This window comes from Scomber japonicus, chromosome 6, assembly GCF_027409825.1.
Source record: "Scomber japonicus isolate fScoJap1 chromosome 6, fScoJap1.pri, whole genome shotgun sequence".
In the NCBI taxonomy this organism is placed as follows: domain Eukaryota; kingdom Metazoa; phylum Chordata; class Actinopteri; order Scombriformes; family Scombridae; genus Scomber; species Scomber japonicus.
Window position 1 is genome coordinate 14,139,463 of NC_070583.1, and position 23,651 is coordinate 14,163,113.

The window sequence follows — 23,651 nt, forward strand, 5'->3', positions numbered from 1 at the left end:
CTAAATGTTGATTTTTTTTTTAAATAATTGAGGCTCCTGGATGGAGTTAAAGCATGATGGAGTGCTCTAAATGTTGTGAGCACGGCACTGGAGCCGAATCTTATCTGGTCTAAGCGCTGCATAGTTATATTTTTATGGGCTGGTGCTGGACAGACTAACACCTAGGTCTGGGAGCTGAAAGTTTTGATGGACTAAGTTGACCAGAGGCTGCAAAAAGCTGAGTTTGTTGTTGCATGTTTCTTGGCTGAGCTGGACCGGACCTGAGATGAACCTGGTAGAGCTGATCTGACACGTCTCAAACAGACAAGGTTATGCGATGCTAGGTTTAGCAAGGCTGTCTGCTCCAGGCTGAGGTGAGCTGGAGCTGAGTGAGGACACAAGGAGAGAACCATGGACTTTTAACATTGATCAGTGGGTCCATGGTAGTAGTATGGTCAGAAGGTAAGTACAGCTGACCTCTTGGTAGTCCACCAACCTGGTCTAAGAGCGGTAGTCCTTCTTACTGTACGGTCTGTTGCCCAGGATGTGGTCAATCTCAGACACCACATGAGAGGTCATCTTAGGAAGGACCTGAGCAAAAGAGAGAGAGAGAGAGACAGAGACAGAGACAGAGAACTGAGTACACCTGGAAGAAAGGGAGGAAGTGAGAAATACAGGGAGGTAAAATGAAAAACACAAGTACAGAGATTCAGATATAGACCAGGGGCTGTTTTTTTGATCTAGAGATCGATAGTAGTGGAAGATAGTTGAGTGTACAGTTGCGGAAACTCAGCAAGCAGCAGGTAAAAACAGCACAATGTATTTCCTGCATGTTCCCACCTGTATGGCCCCGAGGTTCTCTGTGAGCTGTTCAGGGTTGGATGTTCCCAGCAGGACTGAGCTCACCCCTTCATTCCTCAAACACCACGCTAGAGAGAGAGAGAGAGGGAGAGAGAGAGGGAGAGAGAGAGAGGAAGAGAGAGACAGAGACACAGACAGAGACAGAGACAGAGAGACAGAGAGAGACACAGAGAGAGAGAGAGAGAGAGAGAGAGAGAGAGAGAGAGAGAGAGAGAGAGAGAGAGAGAGAGAGAGAGAGAGAGAGAGAGAGAGAGACAGAGACAGAGACAGAGACAGAGAGACAGAGAGAGAAATTGATTTTTGAGGTTGATATTCACAAAGTGCCCACATGAGGGTGCACTGCTTCTTACTATTGTTTTAACCACAGGCCATTATGCCAAATAAAACTGAGCTTTTAGTGCTGTCCTTCATATGCTCTTCCTGAATGTACATAACTATTTATCACATGTGGTGTTAAAAGACTTCATATTACTCAGAGCTAAGTGCAACACAGATTTTCAATGAATTTACTTTAACCTTCCAGGCAAGGCAGTTATGTTATGGGGGTATAATAATGCGGTTGAAAGCACAGATCAATTTTGTGTTTATGTGTTGGAGGGAAGTTGGAGGGAAAGTGAAATGTTGAAAGGAGTGGGGCAATCTTACCCACGGCCAACTGAGGCAGAGTGCAGCCCAGCTTCTCAGCGATGTGGTTGAGCTCTTTCAGCTTAGCCTGCTGTTTTCTTCCATCCTCGCTTACAATTTTCTCCTTCAGCCACTGATACGACTGGTGGGAGAGAGGGGGCGATTGGACGAGAGGGTGAGGAAAGGGAAGAGAGAGTGTGAAAGAAAGAGATGAGCGAGAGAAAAATGGAGACATATAAGTATATAATCGAGGAACGAGGGAGAGAAACATCAACAGGAGGGAGGTGAATAAGAGAAAAGTCAAGCATGGCAGAGGCGGAGACTTGAGCTGACAAACTGTGAGCTCTCCAGGCTTGTTGTATAATTTAATATTGACTGCACAAACTGAGAATTAGAAAAAGTGCTGCAGATGTGACTTAAGTTAAGGATGTATTTCAGTAAAGGCATTGATCTGTGAAAGCTAATCCCTTTTCAGCACATACCAAAGGCATCCTGGTTTCTCTGGAAATTGGAGATGGATAACATGACCTTGAAAATTGGTGATTTGACCTTGTGCCATTCAACTCCCAGTAATTACACAGCTGCTAAAGAAATATTTTGACATTTTGGGAAATATGCTTATTTGCATTTGTTAGAGCTGAGAGTTAGATGAGAAAAAATATGCTTTCATATCTGTTTAATGTGAAGCTGGAACCAGCAGCTGGATAGCTTAGCTTAGCATACAGACTGGGAGCAGGTGGAACAGCTAGCATGGCCTCTCCAAAGATAACCAAGTCTGTCCACTAGTCTCTCTAACTGTATCTTTAGACAGAATGTGAAGCCAATTTTAGAGGAGGATTGTGTCTTATCGTTTATGTCCCTTATTGTACATTTTGTCCACCTGATACACTTGGCTCATTCATCCATATGGTTTGGAATTTGCCCAAATATTCACATCTTCTGGCAGGATACTATGAGGATAATCTCCACTTTGACAAATATAAATTTACAGATGGACCCAACACTTCATCTCCTTAATGACTCTCAGCTGCAAGGATAAATGCAGCCACTCCCTCCGCTGTTGGTTTGCGAGAAGAAGGAATAATTGGCCTAAAAATGTCCTACTAAGCAATGACTAGTCTATTTTTTAGTTTCTCTCTTAACCCATTGTTATATATATTTATTTCTCTTTTATGTCCAATGCAGGAGAAGGGATAGAGGGTGGGAGGGGATTAAGTGAGCAACGTGGATTGTTTCATGCTGAATGGCTGACTAACTGCCAAACAAAATCAATAAACAGTCAATGAAAAGACGGGATTACATATGAATTTGCCTGAGGTGGCACAAATTGATGCAAAGACGCCTCCACACAATTTGAAAATGTTTCAGCTGGATCAAAAAAGTTTGTGCCTATCCTAGGGCTTTAAGAATCCACTTCATAAATGTGCAGAGGTCAATCAGAGCTGAATGCTAACATACAGGCACACTCCCACAGACACGGCCTATGCATCTGTTACTAACTGCCTTACAAGTAACCTACGAAAGCAAATTAATGAATATGTTATATCTCCTTAATCCATAAAACAGTATGTAGCAGTTTTGCAGGGGGGGTTGTGCCTGACTATTTCTGGCTAGGAGCAGTGACTTCATGAACTCTTGATATACAGTATATGTGTTAATTAATGAGCTTCAGAGGTGTTGTTGGAGTCATGCTAGCTGGTTCCCTCTGTTTCCAGTAAAACTAAATTAAGTGTGGCTAACCATCTCCTGTCTCTAGCTTCATATTTACTGTTCAGAAGTGAGAGTAATATCAGTCTTCTCACCTAACACTAAACAAAAAAGCATTCAGCCTATAAAGAAAAACTAAAACAATGATTTGACTAAAACCATCAATTGGTTCATATGTTAACTACAGAGTAAGGATCACTGCTCAACTGTTTGTAAAATATTAACATCATATCCAGTGTGTAGTAATCATTAGGGACATCTGTCTGATGTGTTAGACAACTGTCATGGCGCACAATCAAAGAAGGTGTTGAAAGCCTTCCACAGGGACTCTGACCCATGTGTTGAGTTTCATGGGCTCAAAATGGAAATAAGATGGATATTTTCCATCTCATTCCACAGTTCATGCTTTGGCACGGCCTCATAGTTTTGTCTGCACCCACATCAGGCCAGGCTTTGGTTTATACTCTCCTCCTCTATCCTCCACTTCACCCATATCAGCTGTCAAACCCAACGTTTGTTGAGATGCAATGTGTGCTTTAATGAGCCTTCCTGCATCAGTGATGAGCTAGACTGTCAGTGGACTACTGTCTGCTGCTCTGCACAATAAACTGCTTTTGTTGACAGAATGTTGTTTGTTTTTTTAAGTTGGACCATTGCAGACACACTGCTGAGATTAAACAACAAACAAAAAAAACCCTACAGTGTTGCAGATCTCAAAGCACTCAAATCTGGACCATCTATCCAGACTGGAATCCCAACCAGCCCAATTATTTAGGCTTAGACCAAATACATAATTTTAGATCTAGTATGTCTGACTAGTTAATCAATGTTGATCTGTCACACAAGCTATCAAGTCCTTGACAATCCAAGACTAATTTGTGCTGAAGTCTGCATGTAAATCTAAAATTGAGGTCATCAAGCTACGAATTGGGCATCCCTCCCTGATGTCTGTACCTGTTGATTGGATTAAATACGTAAAATGTCAATAGTATCAAAGATTTTTACTCTAATTCAGATGATGATTCTACTTTTGAAACAGTAGGGGTAATAAAGATTAAATGAGCTTTTTTACCTTCATGGAGGCCCTGGAAGATTCAGGAATGCCATTTTCATATTTTCCTGTGATGATGCCGCACGCCAGCGGTGACCACGTCATCGCCCCAACTCCTGTCACCATGGAGACCGTAGGGAGGTAAATCAGTAGAGGATTTAGAAAGATGCGTTGAAAGAAGAGGTGTGAAAAAAATGTGAGAGAACAGTGTCAGGAAAAGTGAAAATGTATGAGAAGGGTTAGGGTTAAACAAGGCAGAATGTTTACAACTCAAAAATGGAAAATGAGCATCATCATTTAAATATGGTTTTATTTTTTTACTTTCTTAAACATTTATGAAGAAGAAGAAGAAGAAGAGGAAGAAGATGATGACTTGCCTATCTTATGGTAAAGTTCAGGCAGTTGCACTTCTACTTTCTCCCTCTGGAAGAGATGATACTCTGCCTGCTCACATACTGGGGGAATCAGATTAAACTGTCTAGCCACCGAATATGCCTCCTAAAGAGAGAAAGAGAAAAAGAGAGAGAAGAGGTTGATGGTTGCTTCCTTTCTATAAACTGTGTAAAATCATTTGGGCTGTTTTTGTGAAAATAAAAGAAAGACAAAGAGAAAAATGAATAAAAGTAATGAAGGTAGGGTGTAATGTTTCTAATAAAAAGATAATTATTAACTACTGTAGCAAAACTCAGTTAACATGTACATCCAGCAACCAATTAAAGCGTAGTATTATAGGTAGGAATGTAAGTCATTGCTGCCCTCAGGTGGTTTGAAGTATTAATAACTCCAATAACTCTTCACTCCATCAGATTCACCAAATTCAAGCTGCACTACATTATTTTTGTCAATCATAAACACTCTTTTTTAAAACAGCATAAACAAACGATTTTCCTTTTCTTTGTCCTTTCTTCATTCCAATACAAAAGTGTCCATATTTGGTTTGAGTCTGCTAGAGCTCAGTTCTGTTCCTCTAAGGATTCAACTTGTCAGGAGCTTTGACACTATGTGTGGATCTTCTCAGCACAGGTGATGATTGTGTCTGCTCAGCCGGTGGTTCAGCTGATGAGTGCAGGCTGAATCTTCCTTCTTTGTCTGTCTGTGTTTCTCTTGTTTTCAGCAAGCTCCTTCCATTCCTCTGACGGTGTAAGATCTTCGACTGACTTCCTCCAGAACATTAATCATCATGTCATCGTGTCTTGTCAGTGGCACCAAGCTCGTCGATAGCTTGTCATAGTTTGCTTTTTTGTTTCACCTCTTTGTGCTTCATATGTTCTGCAGTGCAGGGAAGCGTGGTTCTTGAGCAGCTGTTTGACTATATCCACTCCTTTTTCTGCTTTACCATTTGACTGAGCGTACTTTAAGTCACAGGTTTGAAAGTCAAACAAAGCTCAGGAACTCTGCAGCTGTAGCATGGTCCACTGTCACTGTAAACGATCTGGGGAATTTCACGCTTTGCAAAGATTGACATCATGTGTCTGATCTGACAAGTAGCAGACATGGCAGAGAACAGTGACATCTCTATCTCTGGATACATTTGAAAGGTAGTCGATCAATCACCAGCAGGTAATTTTTTTCCATCCAGGTAGAACAGGTCAGTCCCAACTTTCTGCCATGGTTCATCTGGTAGGTCTTATTGCTTCAGACAGATCTCACAGCCTGCAATCATCCTATCAATGTGATTCCTGGCCAATAAACGGTTGCTCGGGCTCTTCATTTCCATTTTTCCATACTGAGGTGCCCCTTGTGCAGCATCTCTGTTTTCAGTGGCTGAGGAATGACACTTCTGCCGTTTCAGAGTAGAAGCCTGTTGACAATACTCAGCTCTGCTCTGATGTTATACTGCTGACATTAACCTCGAGGTGACTCTCTGTAGGCCTGTGTCTTTCAGCTGCAATCTGCTTGGATTTCATGTCAGGTAGTGATTCACTGACAGGTTCATGTGGGGATTCACGTCAGTCTCTGCCTGTGTGCTTCACTTTGTGTTGTGGCTCTGGGAAAAGCATCAGTGAGCACAATGTTCTTACTTGATGTTTAGATCAGGTCAAAATTGTAGAGTTGCAGCTTCATCGTCAGTCTTTGAATTTGTGGTGAAATCTTGCCAAGGATTTTCTGTCATGTCGCACACCTGCAGAATTTTGTTTTGTCATGGACACGTCATACTTTGTCATGTAATGTGATTGGGTAGTGTTACTAACATTGCTGTGGAGATTGTAGATTTTACTCAACTTCCTATTTCGGTCTGTAACATTGACAAAATATAAATTTGGACGTCATGACAGCTCCCCAAAAGTGAAGCCCCCTGGTGGTTGGTTGCAGTATAGAGAAAAAATCAAATAGATCTTTTACAAAGATGGTTCCTGACATTTTAGGTAGTTCTTATTATGCTGATGCATTTTTCAACAGCTCATTTTTCAGATAAGTTTGTTTTTATTGAGTTTTTTGATGATATGAAAAGTCACATCATGATTGACACCTGTGAAAGCAACTCTCAAAACTCCATCATACAGCGGAGGTAGGCTGAGAGGGTGTGTCCTGCAGCCTGTCATTCCACCGCCCAAATTTTTTGTGCAGACTCCCAGAAAGGAGATAATTAGGCTTCACTTTTGCATAGTGGCAGGAAGTGGAGATATGCTGCCCATACTCATTTATGGTCAATAGTCTGTAACTTTAGATAACTTTTAAAGTTTTTGTTTAATTAGCTCCGGTCGAGACAACATAATATAACTAAACTAACCAGCTGGAAGATAGCCTCTGGAGATGACTGAAACCTTTCACTGAAGCATAAATTGAAAATATCGCACAACTCTTTAACTTCTCCTGGGCGACACTTATCAAAAGTGTTGTGCGACCTACCATTAATCAGCCTTCATAGTAGAGCAAATGTTGCAGAGCAACAGACAGCGACGGGGCCGACAAAGAGGAGAGATGAGAGTGAGATAATCAGCTCACGGCAGCATAGCACAAATTCAAATGCACAGCTCATAGTAAGTCCTCAAATCAATATTCCATATCACAATTCTCCAAGGCATCATATTCAAATTTCCTCATATAATTTCTTATCTGGATTTCCATATGTCCTTTAAGAACACATACCAGGGGAAACACACACACACACACACACACACACACACACACACAGCTTAACTATTCTTTTATTTGCACGTCAGGATGAGAGAATGATAGCAGGGGGAATCTAGTCAGTGTAACGCAAGGCTAATGTAGGTTACCTACATTAGCCTTACAAATTACAAGTTGCCCTGTTGAACAACTCATGTCATGTGCTTTGAGTCTGTGTGTGTATACTGTATTGCTTCTTTATCACATACACCAACCCACTCCAGACCCCCCTCCTCCTCCACCCCACCCTTCATTATTGATGCTATCTAAATTTCACTGCTTTCATCTGGGCTTGTGTTCTACAAAGATATCAGCTCCTTTTCAACGTGATTTGCAGAGAGAGGATGTCAACATATCACACTGTGGTTGGAGGGGAGGGTTAGGGTGAGAGGAGATGAGAAAGGAGGGAATGAGTATTAGCTCCTTGAATGTCACTTTAGGCCTGTGTTCATTTTGCTTCTGTGGTCCAAACTGTTTCTGACAGGAGGAGGAAACAAAGCCGGAGGACACCACTGTGTCTCAGTGGGAACAACTCCTGTTTTTCCTCAGACTTCCACTTTTTTCCCATTTTTCTTCCATTTCCTGGTGTGTTAAAGTCCTTACTCTGGCTCTTCAAGCTGTTATGGTATAGACATTGGATTGTTTCTTATAATTAGCATGTCTAGCTTCAAACTGTTTTATTTTATGTATCACAAAATCATTAGTCCTCCTAGGACACAAACAGTTTTCAAATGCCAGTTTTGCCATGGAAACAAGCTGCCCTCTGTTATTTCTTTCTTGTTTACCTTCTGTCTTACAATGTGGAAAATTGAAAATTGTGCTGTTCAGTGGTCACCCAAGAAGATGATTAGCATAAATGATGACTTACAACACAACTATAGTGTGAAAGCTCTTTGCTGCTTACCATAATCTCCATGGCCGTCCACCGAGACGTCCCCCAGTACATTGCCATACCTTGGTTGATCAGGTAGGTCATGGCCCGAACAATCTCTGTAGAGACAAACACAAACCAACATCATGTCAGTCAGTTAGATCAACATAGAGCATTTGATTTATTGACAGTAAGACCTCTTGTATTGCACAAAAAAACATGTACAGTGGCAGTCAAAAGTTTCTCATTGAAGAGAATGGGAAAATGTGTGCAAACTTTTGACTGTATAAATACATGAAGGTAAATGTCTCCATTTATCCTGAAATGCCAGCCTCACCAAAATCCTTCCCAAATTCAGCTCTCTAAACAAACACAACTGTTCCCACTAGATCAACCTGAAACTCATTCAAAATTTATTCAACAAAACGGCTGAGTCTGTTTTGTTACTGAGACTTCAAGGACACAAAAAATAATATCTGAAAAACATCCCTGCGTGTCTTGAAACAGTCACTGCAGTATTTCCTGACTATTGGTAAAGCAGTCATTTTAAAAGTAAAAGGACTCAACACCCACAACTGCACCCCCGCCCACTCCACCAAGAGCATCATCAAGTTCGCTGATGATACTACTGGCTCATCTCTGGGGGGGATGAGTCTGCATACCGGGACGAGGTGGAGCAGTTGTCAGTGTGGTGCACAGTAAAGAACATGGCACTGAACACTACCAAGACTAAGGAGCTGGTCATGTGTGGAGAGGGTCACAGACTTCAGGTTTCTGGGCGTTCACATAGAGGATGACCTGACCTGGAGCATCAACACCACTGTTATCATCAAGAAGGCACAGCTGCGATTGTACTTCCTGAGAGTACTAAAGAATAACCAACTCACACAAAAACTGCTTGTGTCCTTTACAGTTGCTCCATAGAGATCATTTTGACCTACTGCATCTGTGTATGGTTCTCCAGCTGCACAGCTGCAGACAGGATAGCGCTCCAGAGGGTCATCACCACAGCCCAAAAGATTATCGTCTGCCCTCTCCCCTCCCTGGAAGATCTATACATTTCCCGCTGTTTCAGGAAAGCTCTCCATATCCTCAGGGACCCATCTCACCCAGGACACTCGCTCTTTAAACTGCAGCCCTCAGGCAAACGCTTCAGTACACACAAACAGATTAAAAAACTGCTTTTATGCTAAAGCCATAAATGCACTAAACTGCAATAAATAATGGCTTTTTTAGAAGTAATAATTTATTTATTATTGTTTCGGCACTTTTAAGGACAGCATCTCAATTTTGTTGTGCTTTGTACAATGACAATAAAGACATTCTATTCTATTTATTATATTAATGAGGTTAATCACACACTTGGGTATATGATCCACATAATGAAGGCACACAACATAGCTAGTTTTAACACATTATGATGATAATATACATCATATATTCTGAATTGACAACAGTCACTCTCATAAAAAGAGAGCTAAGGAGAGGAAGATGCTAAATGAAACTCTGCAAACAGTCTAATATAAAGAAGTAGAAACAAAGATTGAATGAGAAATCAAGTGTTAGAAGAAGTAATTGGTTTGCTGTCATAAAAAAGCTACAAACTCTTAGAAGGCGCAAACAAAGAAATATACAGAAAAAAACTAGAAATAAATCCCAGCCTAGAAAGAGCACAAGCATGAGCAGGGATGAAGAAGAAAAAAAAACTTGCCTCCTCAAGTCTCTCATACCTGTTGATGGCTCATCACCAATTCGTAACGACTCTGGGGACAAACTGACAAGTTCACACACCAAATCCCTCTGATCACATTCAAGCCACTGCATTTTTAATGATGCAATTAGCTCCAACACTGCTGACTGTGCCAGCCAACAGCAATCAAGGCCAACAAAAACTCAGATTAGGACTGTCATTAAGGTTATTCATCAACGTGCTGTGCTCACTCTAATTATACTGCAATCTCTCACCGTGGCAGGACTCTGCCTAACTGGTTCTTGGCAAGACAGCAGAATATGAAGGAGAGGAAGGTTGAAGAAAGCACAGAGGGAAAAAAAGAAAAGGTTTGCAACAGAATGGCAAGGATGGAGACATAGAGGGAGGAGACGTTCAGGAATAGATCTGCAACTAAATGTATAATCACACAGATGTCAGGAGACTTGAGAGGGCAGGTTTTTCTGTCCCCTGTTTAAAACAGAACAATCTGGCAAGTGATAATTAACAACCTGAAACACAGATGCCTTACTGAATACCATCCTGCCAAAGAAAATAACACAGTACGAGACAAGTAAACAATTCTATCTCTTTCTTTTGCTGCTCTTGTCCTCCAGCCCTCTCCCTGCCCTCCTGCTGCCCAGCATGACCTCTCTTCAGCAACATGCTGCAACACTGTGCTCGCATTAAATGCTACTAGGCTCAATTTCCGGCCAATAAAACAAACGGGAGACAGAGAGAGAGCGTGAAACATGTTTGAGAGAGGAAGAGCAACAGATCTTACAGTTGAAGGAATTAAGTAGGAAATGAACAGCAAGTGTGAATGTAAAAGAAAAGCAAGCTGGGTTTGCAAGAAAGTAGAAATCAATAAACTGGTATGGGATTAGAAATCAGGAGACACTGCTTCATTGCAAATTGTTAAACTACGCAAAATGTCCAAAATACTTCATTTTGTTAAACCTAAGCATGTTAAACCTGGCATAAACATCATCAATAATAAGCAACTCCACAAAGTATCATTTCAAATTTAAAAATACATTCTTTCACTGATTAACTTTATCAGCAGATTAACATTAGTCATATTAATGAGTTGGGATTACAATCTGAGTTTTAAATTACTGGGTCTTTGCAGATGTCTCTAGTTTTACCTATTGAGTTAAGTTGTCATTAAAACCTCATTAAATTCTTCATTAAATGTAGTTTAAAAATCTAACTGAAGGAGAGTAAGAGTACTGTGTAAGCCTGAGAGTGAAATCACCTAATTCACATACTGTTTACCCATTATAGAGTAGTTGTGAGAATTAATTAAGCTATTGAGATGAAGCCCTCGCTTAATAAGCTAGATCTGTAGAGTGCAGGTATAAATGATTAATTTAATAATATGTATATTACCCAATATACTACTAATATGCATATCAATAAGCAATGTCTTGATAATGGACAGGGGAGTGAGGGAGGACACAGCAGGAATTAAACTAAACTCAGTCAGGAATACAAAAGCTGTTTTAGCACTTTATCAGCAAACTCTGGTCACAGCTCATTAAACACATCATTAAAAGCTATAAATTTACTACAAAACAATAAAAGCTGATACAATCCATAACTAAAAAAAATACACTGTCTTATCTGTAATATTGGATGCTGATTGGCTGACTCACCCTCCATGGGAGTATTGCTGTCAGGGCGGTTGGCAAAAACAACATCGACATACTCCAACTGCAACCTTTGTAGGGAGCCTTTCAGACCTGAAGGTGAGAAATTCAGGGGGTTAGAAACTGGAAGGTGATTCAATTGACAAAAAAGATACTTGGTATAGTTGAAAAGCATATTTATTATAAGGACAATTCAGGTTTCCCCTCTTTATATTCACTGTTGTAAGAGAAAACACTTACCTTCAATTATGTGTTTCCTTGACAGTCCTCTCTCTGTCTCTGCTCTGATGAAACACAGGTATTTCCATTATTGATATGTTTGATTAGCTTGGGTATTTACATGCTTGATTTAATACAGATCATATGAGACTTATGTTCCTAGCTTTTGTTGTTATTTATTGAGTGACTTTGGGGGGAAAAAAAGAAGTTTGTTTTTTTTTGTTGCTGTTTACAATCTGGCAGCAGCTGTCAAAAACTACTACTTTTTACTTACTTTCCTCCCCAATAGAGTTTAGTTGTTATGACCAAGCTGGATCTCCTGGGAAATAGCAGAGAAAGACACAGAGAGACAGAAGGTAAGACGCAGCAGGGTGAGTGATAAATAACGTGCTTAATTTCTCTTACTGTGACATACAGAAGCTACAACATCTGGACCCATTATATAGTCATTTATCCTCTGCACTGCTTCCTCTGCTAAGCTGCACATTTTAAAAAGTCAGTTGTTCTCATTGTCACTCACTAGTACATTCATTTCAAGTGATTTTATGTGACTGAGCCTCCCCCTCTCCTCAAACTGTTGGATTAATCATTAGCACAGTACATGCAACAGGTGTGAATAGGCCTCAGACACATTGCTGAAGACATTTTGGTTGCAGTCTGCATGTGGCGCTCTGCTAAATCTTGAAACTCAACCGACTATTTTTTACCAACTCACAGTTACTAATTAAACATTTGAGATCACAGTGACAAGCTTCTGTAGATTTTAGATATGTGACAAACCAATATACCTCTCTGTTGTGTATTCAGTCTTAATAGTCGTCACTTTTGCACTTTGACAACCAAGGATATTAAAGAAACACATAGTGCTGACAGGTACACGTGTCATAATACATTTGTTTCACTGCAAATTTCACATCAAAGCTGAGTCAGCAGCAAAAAAAAAAAAGAAAAAAAAAAGAATCCCTCAGCACTGTCGGGTCTTTCATCCACTTATACTGTAAATCTGTCCTCTGCAAACTCATGATGACATTCAGAGGCTGAGATGTCAGGAGGGTTCAGCGTGTCTTCACTGCACCAGCATCAAACCGCCTAATGGTGTAATGTAGTCAGCTCAGTAGATGACACTAAGCTGTGTAATGATGGAACAAGTAGCCGGCACAGCGAGACAAGAGTAGCAGCTAAATGTTCCCAAGTTAGAGCTGCTTCATCCTGACACATTAAAGAGACTACTTCCTGTTCCTTTCAGTTAATTTCAGATGACATTTAAGACTTCATTTTAAGTTTGGTGTGATGAGAGAAAAATGGAGAAATGACAATTAATTGAGAAATTAATCTGTTCTGTTTGTCCTAAATAGCATGTTTCATGTCAGCAGTATTTCAGCTATTATCAATATCTATAATCAGAAAACACACAACTGATACCACAAATCCACTTCTTCCAAATCTGAGAATATAGAGTAACATGCATGCACACACACACAGTAGATAATTCAATTTCCTTTGATGTTAACTCTCACCACTCTGTTTCCAACAGTTGATCAATTATAAAAACTGTTCATGTAAATGTTTAAACAACTCCATAAAGGGAATATTTGATTATAGAAAGTATTTCATGTGCTGTGTGTTTGTCTCTTTATCACCTTCCTTTGTCTTTCTTTCATACTATACACACACACACACACACACACACACACACACACACACACACACACACACACACACACACACACACACACACACACACACACACACACACACACACACACACACCACACCATCCCTCTGTCTCACTCCCAGAAGTAAAATGATGATGCAAACACAGTCGCACACACATTAATGTTATCATTACCTCCAGCATTTCTTCTTGATAATGTTCCCTAGAATGATTTCGGCCCTGCAAGGCAACACAAATGAGGTGTTGTTATTAAATTGCACTTTGAATTCATAAACACTCCCCTCTACCACATCAGCCCCACCATTTATTGTCTAATAAACTAAAGAGCCCCTAGTGCATTCAAAAAGATAGAAAAACAGTTGGTTTGCTGACAGGCAGTTAGATGGTGCATTCAAAAGGTCAGTGACTACTTTTAACACATGATGAATAAAAATAAGATACAACATGCTCAACTCATAATAATCATAATAATAGCATGAAAACTGGGTGCTGGATCTGTAAATAATGAAAAAGAAAGACTAGGACAGCACTCAAATTGACTATTTTAATTTCCACATTTCAGAATAGTTTCGTAGTATATTCTTGGAGATTTTGTACTATGATGGAGCCACAGGAAATGTAAAGTGCAATACAAATAAAATGTACTATTATTATTATTATTACAGGAAATCCAAAGTGTTCTTGTGGAAGGGATTAGCAGTAGAAAGGTCCAACTCCACTGTAACTGAACATTACAACATTTCTTTTTCTCCAGTTTTTTTAAATGTACTAAATTTAACTTATTGAGTCCTGAGACAATAATAAAAATATTTCCAAGAAAAAACTATAAATGGGTGGAAAGGTGTTAATCAGTATTTTCCTAGACTGTTTAAATGGCTCACAAAGATCATTGTGATGGTTGGCTCAATCTGTCTTTAAATATTTTAACAATAATTGAAGGTACAGCTCAGGTTACTTTAAGCAAAGCACCACAATAACCAGATTTGCAGCCTAAAAACTGTGCTTGTGTATCCAGACACAGATCACATGCTACTATCAGCTGTAAATGGAGTCTAAATGTGTCTGTATGAAGCACTCCACTAATCATGAATGCTAATACATGCTGGACTTTGGGAGGCACAGTGGGGCCAAACATCTGCACCTGATCATACTAAACTGATAGGTTGTTATGAGCTCAGCTGAACTGGGAGGCTCATATGACACCCACCTGCCACCTGCATAGACCTCAGCTGTGTCAAACAGGTTGACTCCACTCTCATAGGCAATGGACATTAGCTGCTCTGCAACCTGGCAAGAAATCACACACACATACAAACACACACACACACACAGAAAGACCAGTGTTCAGAATTAGTTTTCATTCCTGTTTCATTTTTAGGTGAAAATCAATCTTCAATTATGCATAGCCTTGTCAGCGTCAAATAATCAAAACTAGCAATAATTCACAATTTCATAATTGTCATCAATTCAACTCATAATTCAAACCAGAATATTTCATGTTCATATCTCATAATTAATTAGATAAATTATCATAGTAAACCAGAAAAAATTAAAATATTCATCAAAAACATAAATCAAGCATTTTGGCTCCAACAATAAAGGAAATAAATATATACATAATTAAAAAATAGCAAGTACAAGACACAATTCAGCACAACAGAGCACAACCTAATAGAGGTGTAAACTTAGGGCATTACATCTTTCTTCATGAAATTAATAAAAACAAATTTAAAAATGGTTTAAAAGTAACGGTAAAGGTTTAAGTCATTAAGGCGTGTTATATTTTTGAAGTTGAGTTTCTCTTTCTGGAATATACAGTTTCTTTCTTTTTTGCTTCTACACAATTATTATAAATTATCCACAAAGCAATGCAATTCACTGTATTCATACTGTACTATTCAGCATATAGGACTATTTCAGTTTGCTTACATGAATGCAGAATATGTACAGAGCTGATATTTGGCATCACTGCTTGCAAAGATACACCAAAGTCTACACAACTGGGAAGTGGGGGAGGTGATACAGGAATTATTTCTCTCCTGGAGGAACTCAGAGGCCCTCAGGTGGATAATGGGGTGGAGGTAGGGTTTTGACATATGAACAGCAGTGCAGCATGGTGTCTAAAACTGAGCCTATACTGTGAGTTTGTTGATGCACAGACTTTATTGAGCGAGTGGTGTCACAATGTAATTATCTATGAGAAATACTTCCTCTTCTCATTCATTCCTCTTTAATTAATAAGTGCTCCTGCTAGATAACTGCCTGTTTGTTTGTGTTTCTTTGTGTGTGTTTGATTGTGTTTGTGTGTGTGTGTGTGTACTTTTGGAAACACGGTGACCATAACTCATCAGACCAAGATCAAATTTCTCTGTGGTGAGTTTTATTACATGGAGACTTTAAGTGAATTTCACCATCATTTCCCTGCAGATTTAAATGCGCGCATGAGTTGGTTTTATGAGTGTGTGTGTGTGTGTGTGAAAATGTGTGTTTGTGCACACGCCGCTTATTTGTTTTTTGTTTACATACAGTATGTGCATCGAATCTGTTTGGCAGCTGTTGTGTATACAATATGCATGCTTAGTATGTAGATGTATGTGTGTGTGAATTGTGACAGACAGCGGAGGTGTTGTCTAGAAGAATGAAATAATCTCTCCTCTGAGAATCAACTTTCTCACTGCAACCAGCGCAAACTGGGTGGCAGTTAAGTGTGATAATGATAAATAATAACACACTTGAGTCAATATATTTAAATCAGAACTTTGGTGAACATGATGAAAGCACCACACTTAAATAAGTATTAAACTTAAATAAAGCAAAACAATAAAAAAAATGTACAACAATGCAATATTCAGTTTTGTATTTTTAATTCATATGCAAAAATGTCTAAAAAAACGTTTTCGCTTTCTCACTATGGGTATTGTGTGTAGATTGAGAAAAAAGGGAATTGAATCCATTTCAGAATAAGGCTGTAACATAAAATGTGGGGGAAGTGAAGGAGTGTGAATACTTTCCGGATGCACTGTAATTGAACACGATCAGTGATATCTTAAAATCAATTTAAACAGGAAACCAATGAAGAGATGCTTGGATTGAGGTAATGTGATCATCTATTAGTATATACCGTCAAACTGTCCTTTCTTCTTAAATTTGCTATTCAAAAGGGTTAAAACATCACATCTTTATATTACATGTAAATAGCAAAGCAATACATTCTTATACTGCAGCATGAAGTCTTAAGCTTTATAATGTAGTTTCACTTTAAGATAGTTTAAAGTCATTTTAGTTGCTGAACCACTGCTAGTGTGACTTAGTGACCAGATCAGCAAAACACTGATATGAATTATTTGGTGATGTACTGACAAAGGACTTGTTGCCCAGCATGAACCAGAGCCAGCTGGAGGTGATTTTTGACCTACACTGCAGCAAGGACAGAGTTTCAGTAATCCAGAGAAAATTTTGGCTTGTATTATTATGTTAAAGTGAGATGTTTTGGCAAAGGTTCTGAGTGGCAGTAAAAAAAGGCCAAAAAACTATTTAAACCATAGTCTTAATAGAGTACAACTATATAAGAACATAATGATGCTCCTGATGCTCGTTCTGTTGATCTTATAACTGTGTTCACTTTCTGCAATATTTTAAAATCTGCAGACCAGCTCTTTAAGGTCATTTTTATGTTTGCTGAGGCACTAAAAACTGAGTTGGCAGTCCGCCTTGGCTTAAGTGGTAATGGAGACTGTGAATTTTATAGTGGCCGCAAAAAAAAAAAAAGGTGGATTGGTCACATCAGGGCTGTTACCTGTATATATCCACAATATGTCAGAAGATATTCAGATTTAAGAATGCATCACCCAAATGAAGGTTGAATGGACAGTGAAGGAAACAGAGAAGAGTGTCCAGAAGCCTCACTCACTCTCTGAGCCCTGGACTGCCATTAAAGGAAACAGAGCAGAATGAAAAGATAGAGCTGGACAATGGAGAGGTTAAAGAAAGTGGGGGTCAGTTAAGGGATTTGGAAAAGAGGAATGACAGAGAAAATGAACAGCATGTTCTTTCTCTATACTGGTCCAGACGGGAAACAATCTCTGTCACAACTTCTGGGGGCACTGGAGGGTGATTTTAAATAAAGTGAAGGAAGGGCAGGCTGAGAGAGGTTTTTTTGCAGAGGTAAGGGAACAGAAAAAGGATAAAAGGGGAAAAAAGAATGTAAGAAAGTGCTGGACGGACGGAGGAATTAAGGACAGACAGAGAATGTGAATGATTTGCAAAGAGAGGTTAGGGAAGGTGAGGAAGATGCTGAAGAAGAGTCCCTGACAGAGCTCTGACATGAGGACTATAGGTTCAGGTTTTAAATGTGACTGTTTGACCTTTTATGATTACTCATTCATGATGAGTTTCCTAAGATACTAAAGGTCAGACGCTGTCATGGAGTGCTTGGAGTGACGTTCACAAAGTCAAAAAGTTTATATTAGTGATGAAACATCACTGCTTACTCAGATTTCTGACTGTTTCTGACATCTGGCCATTGTGGATGAACTGAATGTGACTGATGGTCTTCAACTGGTTTGGTAATTAAAAAAAGAGCACAAACTTCAGGGACAATCTGTCTGAGAATTACACACACACACACACACACACACACACACACACACACACACACACACACACACACACACACACACACACACACACACACACACACACACACACACACACACACAAACACACACACACACGCAGCTTTTCTGTCTACTATAAAAAACCACTGAGTCATTGTAAAGTTGCTGAAATGCATGGGTGGCTATGCTCCAGGCTTCTTTATTTATTTTATTTTATTTTTTTCTGGGGCACAAAGGGTGCAGGAATATTTGATTTCCATACATGGATCAGTCATAATGAAAAAATAATAATTTCTGTCTCACAGCCCCAGAATCAAGACTGCTATAACCTCCCACATGCTACCCACACAACCTGGAGATGATTTTATGACTGTGCTGCTTCCTCCCGTCCACGCTCACTACATCAAAGTTAACATCGACAAAAGACACTTTTTTCAAATGCATTTATGATTTATGGATCCACTTTTGGCCTTTTTGAATGAGTAAACAATGTTTAACTGGCATCCCACCATCACTTCTGTGAACTCTCTGTCTGGGAATATGTGGCTTCCCAGAAATGACTACAGTGAAACAAATTTAGTAGCACTTTAATTAGACTTACTATAGAAGGGGAATATATAGTTGTAGCTAATGGTATTATAAAGTGAACATGTAATTTAGATTAACAGTCATTTATAAGGAGACCTTTTGATGAATTATTGCAGAGGTCAAATCCTTTATCAATACTTGTATCACAGTTATAAGTGTGGACCAGATGGCCTGTTATGAAGTGAGAAACTCATGACTCATCTCAGCTCTTTTCTGCACTCTGCTTGATGTGCTAGAGCCATCTTTATTTTGCCAATTGAATATATAATATCTACACAATATAAATACATTTTTCCATGGTGGTAGTTAGTCAGAGAGACAGAGACTGAGTAGGGTTAGACAAGAAGAGGATGATACAAACTCAGTCTGTTAAACCTCTGCACAGTTATCTGTGTGTGTGTGTGTGTGTGTGTTTTAATCCAGCAGAGTTCATCATATTGTTGGTCTCATTTCCAGGTTTTCAGGTTAATGACCAGAGCTGGGTGAGAAAAAGCCGGCCCAGTGAAAACAGAGGACTAAAATATGAGTTGATACATTTGACTGGTGTGCAGTGGGCATAGGTTAATCTAATGTACAAATACTATTCATGATGTTTAGATAGGAGAAGCACAGTAATTGAACTGACAGAAGTAAAATCACAAAGCATCTGTTACATGTAAATATTTATGTTTGTACAACATGAAAAATGTCATCAAAAACTTAATTAGAAATGTGTGTGAACACTCTGAAATGTTTCCTGTGGACACTAACACTGCTGTGAGCCATAGCACAAACATAACATCATGCAGCTGGATGCTGTGGACATTCAGATTTACTCACTTTCTAATAAATCATTACTGTAAGTAAAAAAGTAAGTAATGAATGGATTGTTGTCCAGATGCTCTGCAGTTCTTTCCCTGAATACCAGTGACTTACTGGCTACTACTAATAAAGTCACTGGTTATGATTCAAGAACATTTTATAAACTCTAATTCCCCCAAAAACAAAAGGAAAAGTTAGGTCTCATGTGTTCAGCCTTCACGCCAATCTTATGTAGTAACCGTGTTTGTGTGTCAGAGTTGTTGAGTATCTCATTGAGGACAGGGACACTGAACTCTGAAGAGGACATGTAGTATATTTAGGGTGCATTTGATAACAGTGACATTGAATGGGGGCATTAAGGACAGCAAAGGTCTTTTTAACCCAAAAGCATTACATGTGATGGCAGCACTCTGTTGTGGAATGACTTAAGGTTGCACATCTACTGAGACGTCCTTTTCCCTCTTTGTTCCCTTTTTCCTCTTTCTCTCTCTTGTTATTTTCAATTGTGAGGATGTACTGCTCTGTGTCTCTAGTGAAAGCTTAATATTAATAGCAGCAACAAGCATTTCCCATGTGAATCTTCTTTGTTCAAGCCAAAGCAGAACAGACTCCGAAGTGTCTGAGTGATATCAGTGACATTGAACTGGGGACAGTCAGAATAATGGAGGGGGAGAGGGGTGCTAAGCCTGGAGCGCACCATGTGAGTTGATGGCACTAAGCCTTAAGTTAAGAAAAATAATACTGTTATATAAGCTTACTGTTTATGTGTCCCCCGGAGTGAACTCTGTTCTCTTCTCCCCAAGTGTCACTCTACGTGTGTGTACGTGTGTGTATGTGTGTGTGTGTGTGTGTGTGTGTGGATGGGCGCACGTCTGCGATGACCAACGCCAAGACCCAGCAGCAACATCAGAATATGTTAGAGTTCATCGGCATGAGTGTAAAGGGGACTTAAATACATACACATACACATGATATGTTGACCCATAGTGCCCAATTTTTATTTCCTATGTGAGGTTTGAGCCAAACCAAATAATCTGAATAATTTACTGAGAACACCTATTCTTTGTTGGAGATGGAGGTTGATGTAAAAAAAAAAAAAAAAGGGCCTCCTCTCATTATATTATAAATGTTGGAAGTGCAATAATAAACATGCAAGCTTGTAGGCTAATTGAGCATGTGATAGCCTGTAGGTCAGGCAGCCGATGATTTGAACAAGGTTAACTGTGACACCGGTCAATTAGAAAAATGTGACAGATGTCCTGCAGTCACACTGACAGCACTGCGGTCATGTGTCACCCTGTTCTGACCGATAGTAGAAGATGCAACAGGGACGAATAGCATCTGTAGTGGCAGTGTGCTTACTTCATTTCTTTATTGTTCCTTTACATGTGATGGGGTGGGTGAAGTGATGATACACAATATATTAATATGAATTCATAAACCATCAGTCATACACTCAATACTGTGGTAGCTTACCCTTGTGGGTGGCAAAATGTAATATGATTTTTGCATCAGTGTGATAGAGTAATTTGATTATTTCAAAACCAAAAACAGATTTTCCAGTCTGATTATTTTATTCATAAGCAGTCTCTCAATCAGTTGTCCCAAAAATTCAATATATCACAGAATAATTACACATACTGATGATACTGAGGATTTAGTTCCTCAATGTCCCTCTGTATCATACTTAACAGGTTTAGTATTTACACAGCCTGCTCATACCACGTCAATTTTTTAAAGCAGAAAATTTTTTGCCTACAAGAGGATATTTGGCAGAATTCACGGAATAACAAGGACAAACTTTACAACCTAAGCCAAAGTACTGTTGGTCTGGACGATATGGCCAAAAAGTCAAATCTTTATTTTTTTCAAGATTGGCGTTGATTCACAATTTGATTGATTTTTATTTGCCTGCAAAATGCATCCTGGAAAGATATTATGTTTTAGACAATTGTGAAAGAATAATGAAAGACCTGCACCACCTGCAAGACTGTATCATTATGCATAAAATACAGGTTATCCCACACAGCTAATTACTCATGTTTCAACTAGAGCACATTTAGTGTAATGATCAGTTGCGGCTCAGACAGAACAGAAAACTCTACTCACTAATGGATCTGCTGCTGTTATCTGCTGGCTGCTGCTCGCTGGTCTTCTCTATCCAGCAAAGGACAGACACACTGAAACTCTTCAGTTAACTCTCAGCACTTCAACTCTCAAAACTAGAGATGACCCGGAGTCATGACAGGCCCTTAAACTGCTGCAGATGGTCATATAACTAATCACTTCACAGCAGCTATCATCTGTTTTATTTTTTTTTTACAAATTAATTTTTTTGAGCATATTAAATGTACTCAATTTTCACATTCAGAATCAGATTAATTCAATATATCACCTTGCCCCCTATACCACAGACACAGTATGCAACTGTTCTGTAAAACATTTTATTTGAAGTGCCTCTGTTTGTTAATCTTTCAAATACTATAGAGAAATGGTGAGACTCAAATGTAGAATGAAAAATCAATTCTTAATGGATTGTGTACATGCTGAGCCAAACAAGTATGTTTACTGTATCAGATTGTTTAGATCGAAGAAAATGTTAGACTAAAGTCCATCCACAGAGAAGGCAGATTTTCTTTATATTACACAATAAATTACAGGTGAACTCGGTGTGTTTTGTCCAAAAAAGACCTGAATGCATGTAGACAGACAGAAAATCCTCTAAAACAAGGAATGTAAAACACATCCACGGACCAAAAAAAAAAACACGTTTTTATGAAGTGTGGGTTGTTTAATCAACTGAAAATGCAGAAAGGCCACAGGCAGCTTGTGATATCGGTCAGTGGAATAGATTATTTTAATATTTACACAGTGTGTTAAGGACTTGTTACACATTCAATACTCATAACTACTGTACTCAAAAAATGCAACAAACTCAAACAGTCAGTAATTCAATTTTGGTGAAATGACACGAACATGAAGAGAAAATGTTTCATACCTCGTCTGTTACTTGTCCCCCAAATGTCACCCATGTACCTGGAGAGGAGACAGAAAAAGACACGTCAACACTAAGAAACATTTCTACCCCGTCAGTCCCTTTCAGTCAGAGTGTGTGTGTGTGTGTGTATGTGTGTGACATCCAGGAGTAAACACTACTAATCCCCGGGCTGTGACACCAGTTGGAGGAGGCTGTCAGGTTCCCCAGAGAAAAAATCTGTCCTGTTCAGAGCTGCGGCTCAATAGTGACGGATCACCTTGCGTAAGTGCCTGTTAGCGCTTTCTGTCTTCACTGGTGACTCTTCTTGTTACCTTCATGCATATTAGGGGAGACCTCGTGTCCCTTGTCCTTCTGTGCTTATGTGTCCTCATGTGTGTACATCTGACTACATGCTCCTGATTACCCTGCAAACAAAAGGCTAAGCCACCCCCACTAGAGGCGACACTAAATCCTCAGCAACATTCCCTCTCTGAATTATGCATGTAGCTTTGTTGTGGCAGAAAACACATCCCATTCAGATTATGTCAAAGCAGTTTTAGCTGGGCTATCTAAAACTGTCACGCTCTGTCAGACAGAGAGGAACACCTTTTTATATCAGAAAAATGTCTGGCGCAAACCATTTAATGCTGCACGGCTTATGTGTGTGCCGGGAGTTAGAGAAAAATCTGGGCTGCCTGACAAGATATGAGGCGTTTTGTGCTGAAGCTCGTTGGAAATTTGGCAGGAGAGCCAGGGGAACATTGCATTAAAATTGATAACGTTGCATGAGATGGATGACTTTATGAGCTGTTAATGCATGCAATAAACTTTGATGCAATATATCAATGTTTTATTCTAGACTGTATTTTATTAAATCATTGACAATATTGACATTTTACAGTTTAGAAAATCTATAAAGAAAATTAAAACAGAAAATGATTCATCAGTCAATATATAGCATTTCTGAGAACTTGAGTAAAAGATAATACTTGACAAACTGCATGTTTTACTACAGTAATTGAGGAGAGCTGATGTTATACTGTATCCCTCTTCCTCCTCCTCCTCCTCCTCCTCCTCCTCTTCGTGTTAGTTAATGAGTGGCCAGATTAACATAAAATTCAATTATCACAGTCATCACTGAACCGTTACATTTTAATTGTTTTTGTTTTAGTTGCTCTCCTTACGTACAGTAGGCTACTGAGTGTCAG

At 39.3% G+C, this 23,651-nt stretch overlaps 1 protein-coding gene across 3 annotated transcripts in view; it reads right to left on the reverse strand.

Annotated features, from left to right (window-relative positions):
• Positions 1–480: 480 nt before the first annotated feature.
• The window catches only part of kcnab1a (potassium voltage-gated channel subfamily A regulatory beta subunit 1a), a 103,908-nt gene continuing 80,737 nt past the window's right edge, over positions 481–23,651 (reverse strand). For 2 of the 3 annotated variants that reach the window (XM_053320510.1, XM_053320511.1), the window contains exons 3-14: positions 22,465–22,502; positions 14,669–14,748; positions 13,636–13,680; positions 12,061–12,105; positions 11,808–11,851; positions 11,574–11,660; positions 8,241–8,326; positions 4,600–4,720; positions 4,244–4,338; positions 1,486–1,606; positions 820–908; positions 481–570 (exon numbers count right to left, since the gene is read on the reverse strand). In XM_053320510.1, the coding sequence (XP_053176485.1) occupies positions 481–570; positions 820–908; positions 1,486–1,606; positions 4,244–4,338; positions 4,600–4,720; positions 8,241–8,326; positions 11,574–11,660; positions 11,808–11,851; positions 12,061–12,105; positions 13,636–13,680; positions 14,669–14,748; positions 22,465–22,502 (941 nt within the window). The remainder of the gene's footprint in view (positions 571–819; positions 909–1,485; positions 1,607–4,243; positions 4,339–4,599; positions 4,721–8,240; positions 8,327–11,573; positions 11,661–11,807; positions 11,852–12,060; positions 12,106–13,635; positions 13,681–14,668; positions 14,749–22,464; positions 22,503–23,651) is intronic. The other variant, XM_053320512.1, reaches the window with a different exon arrangement.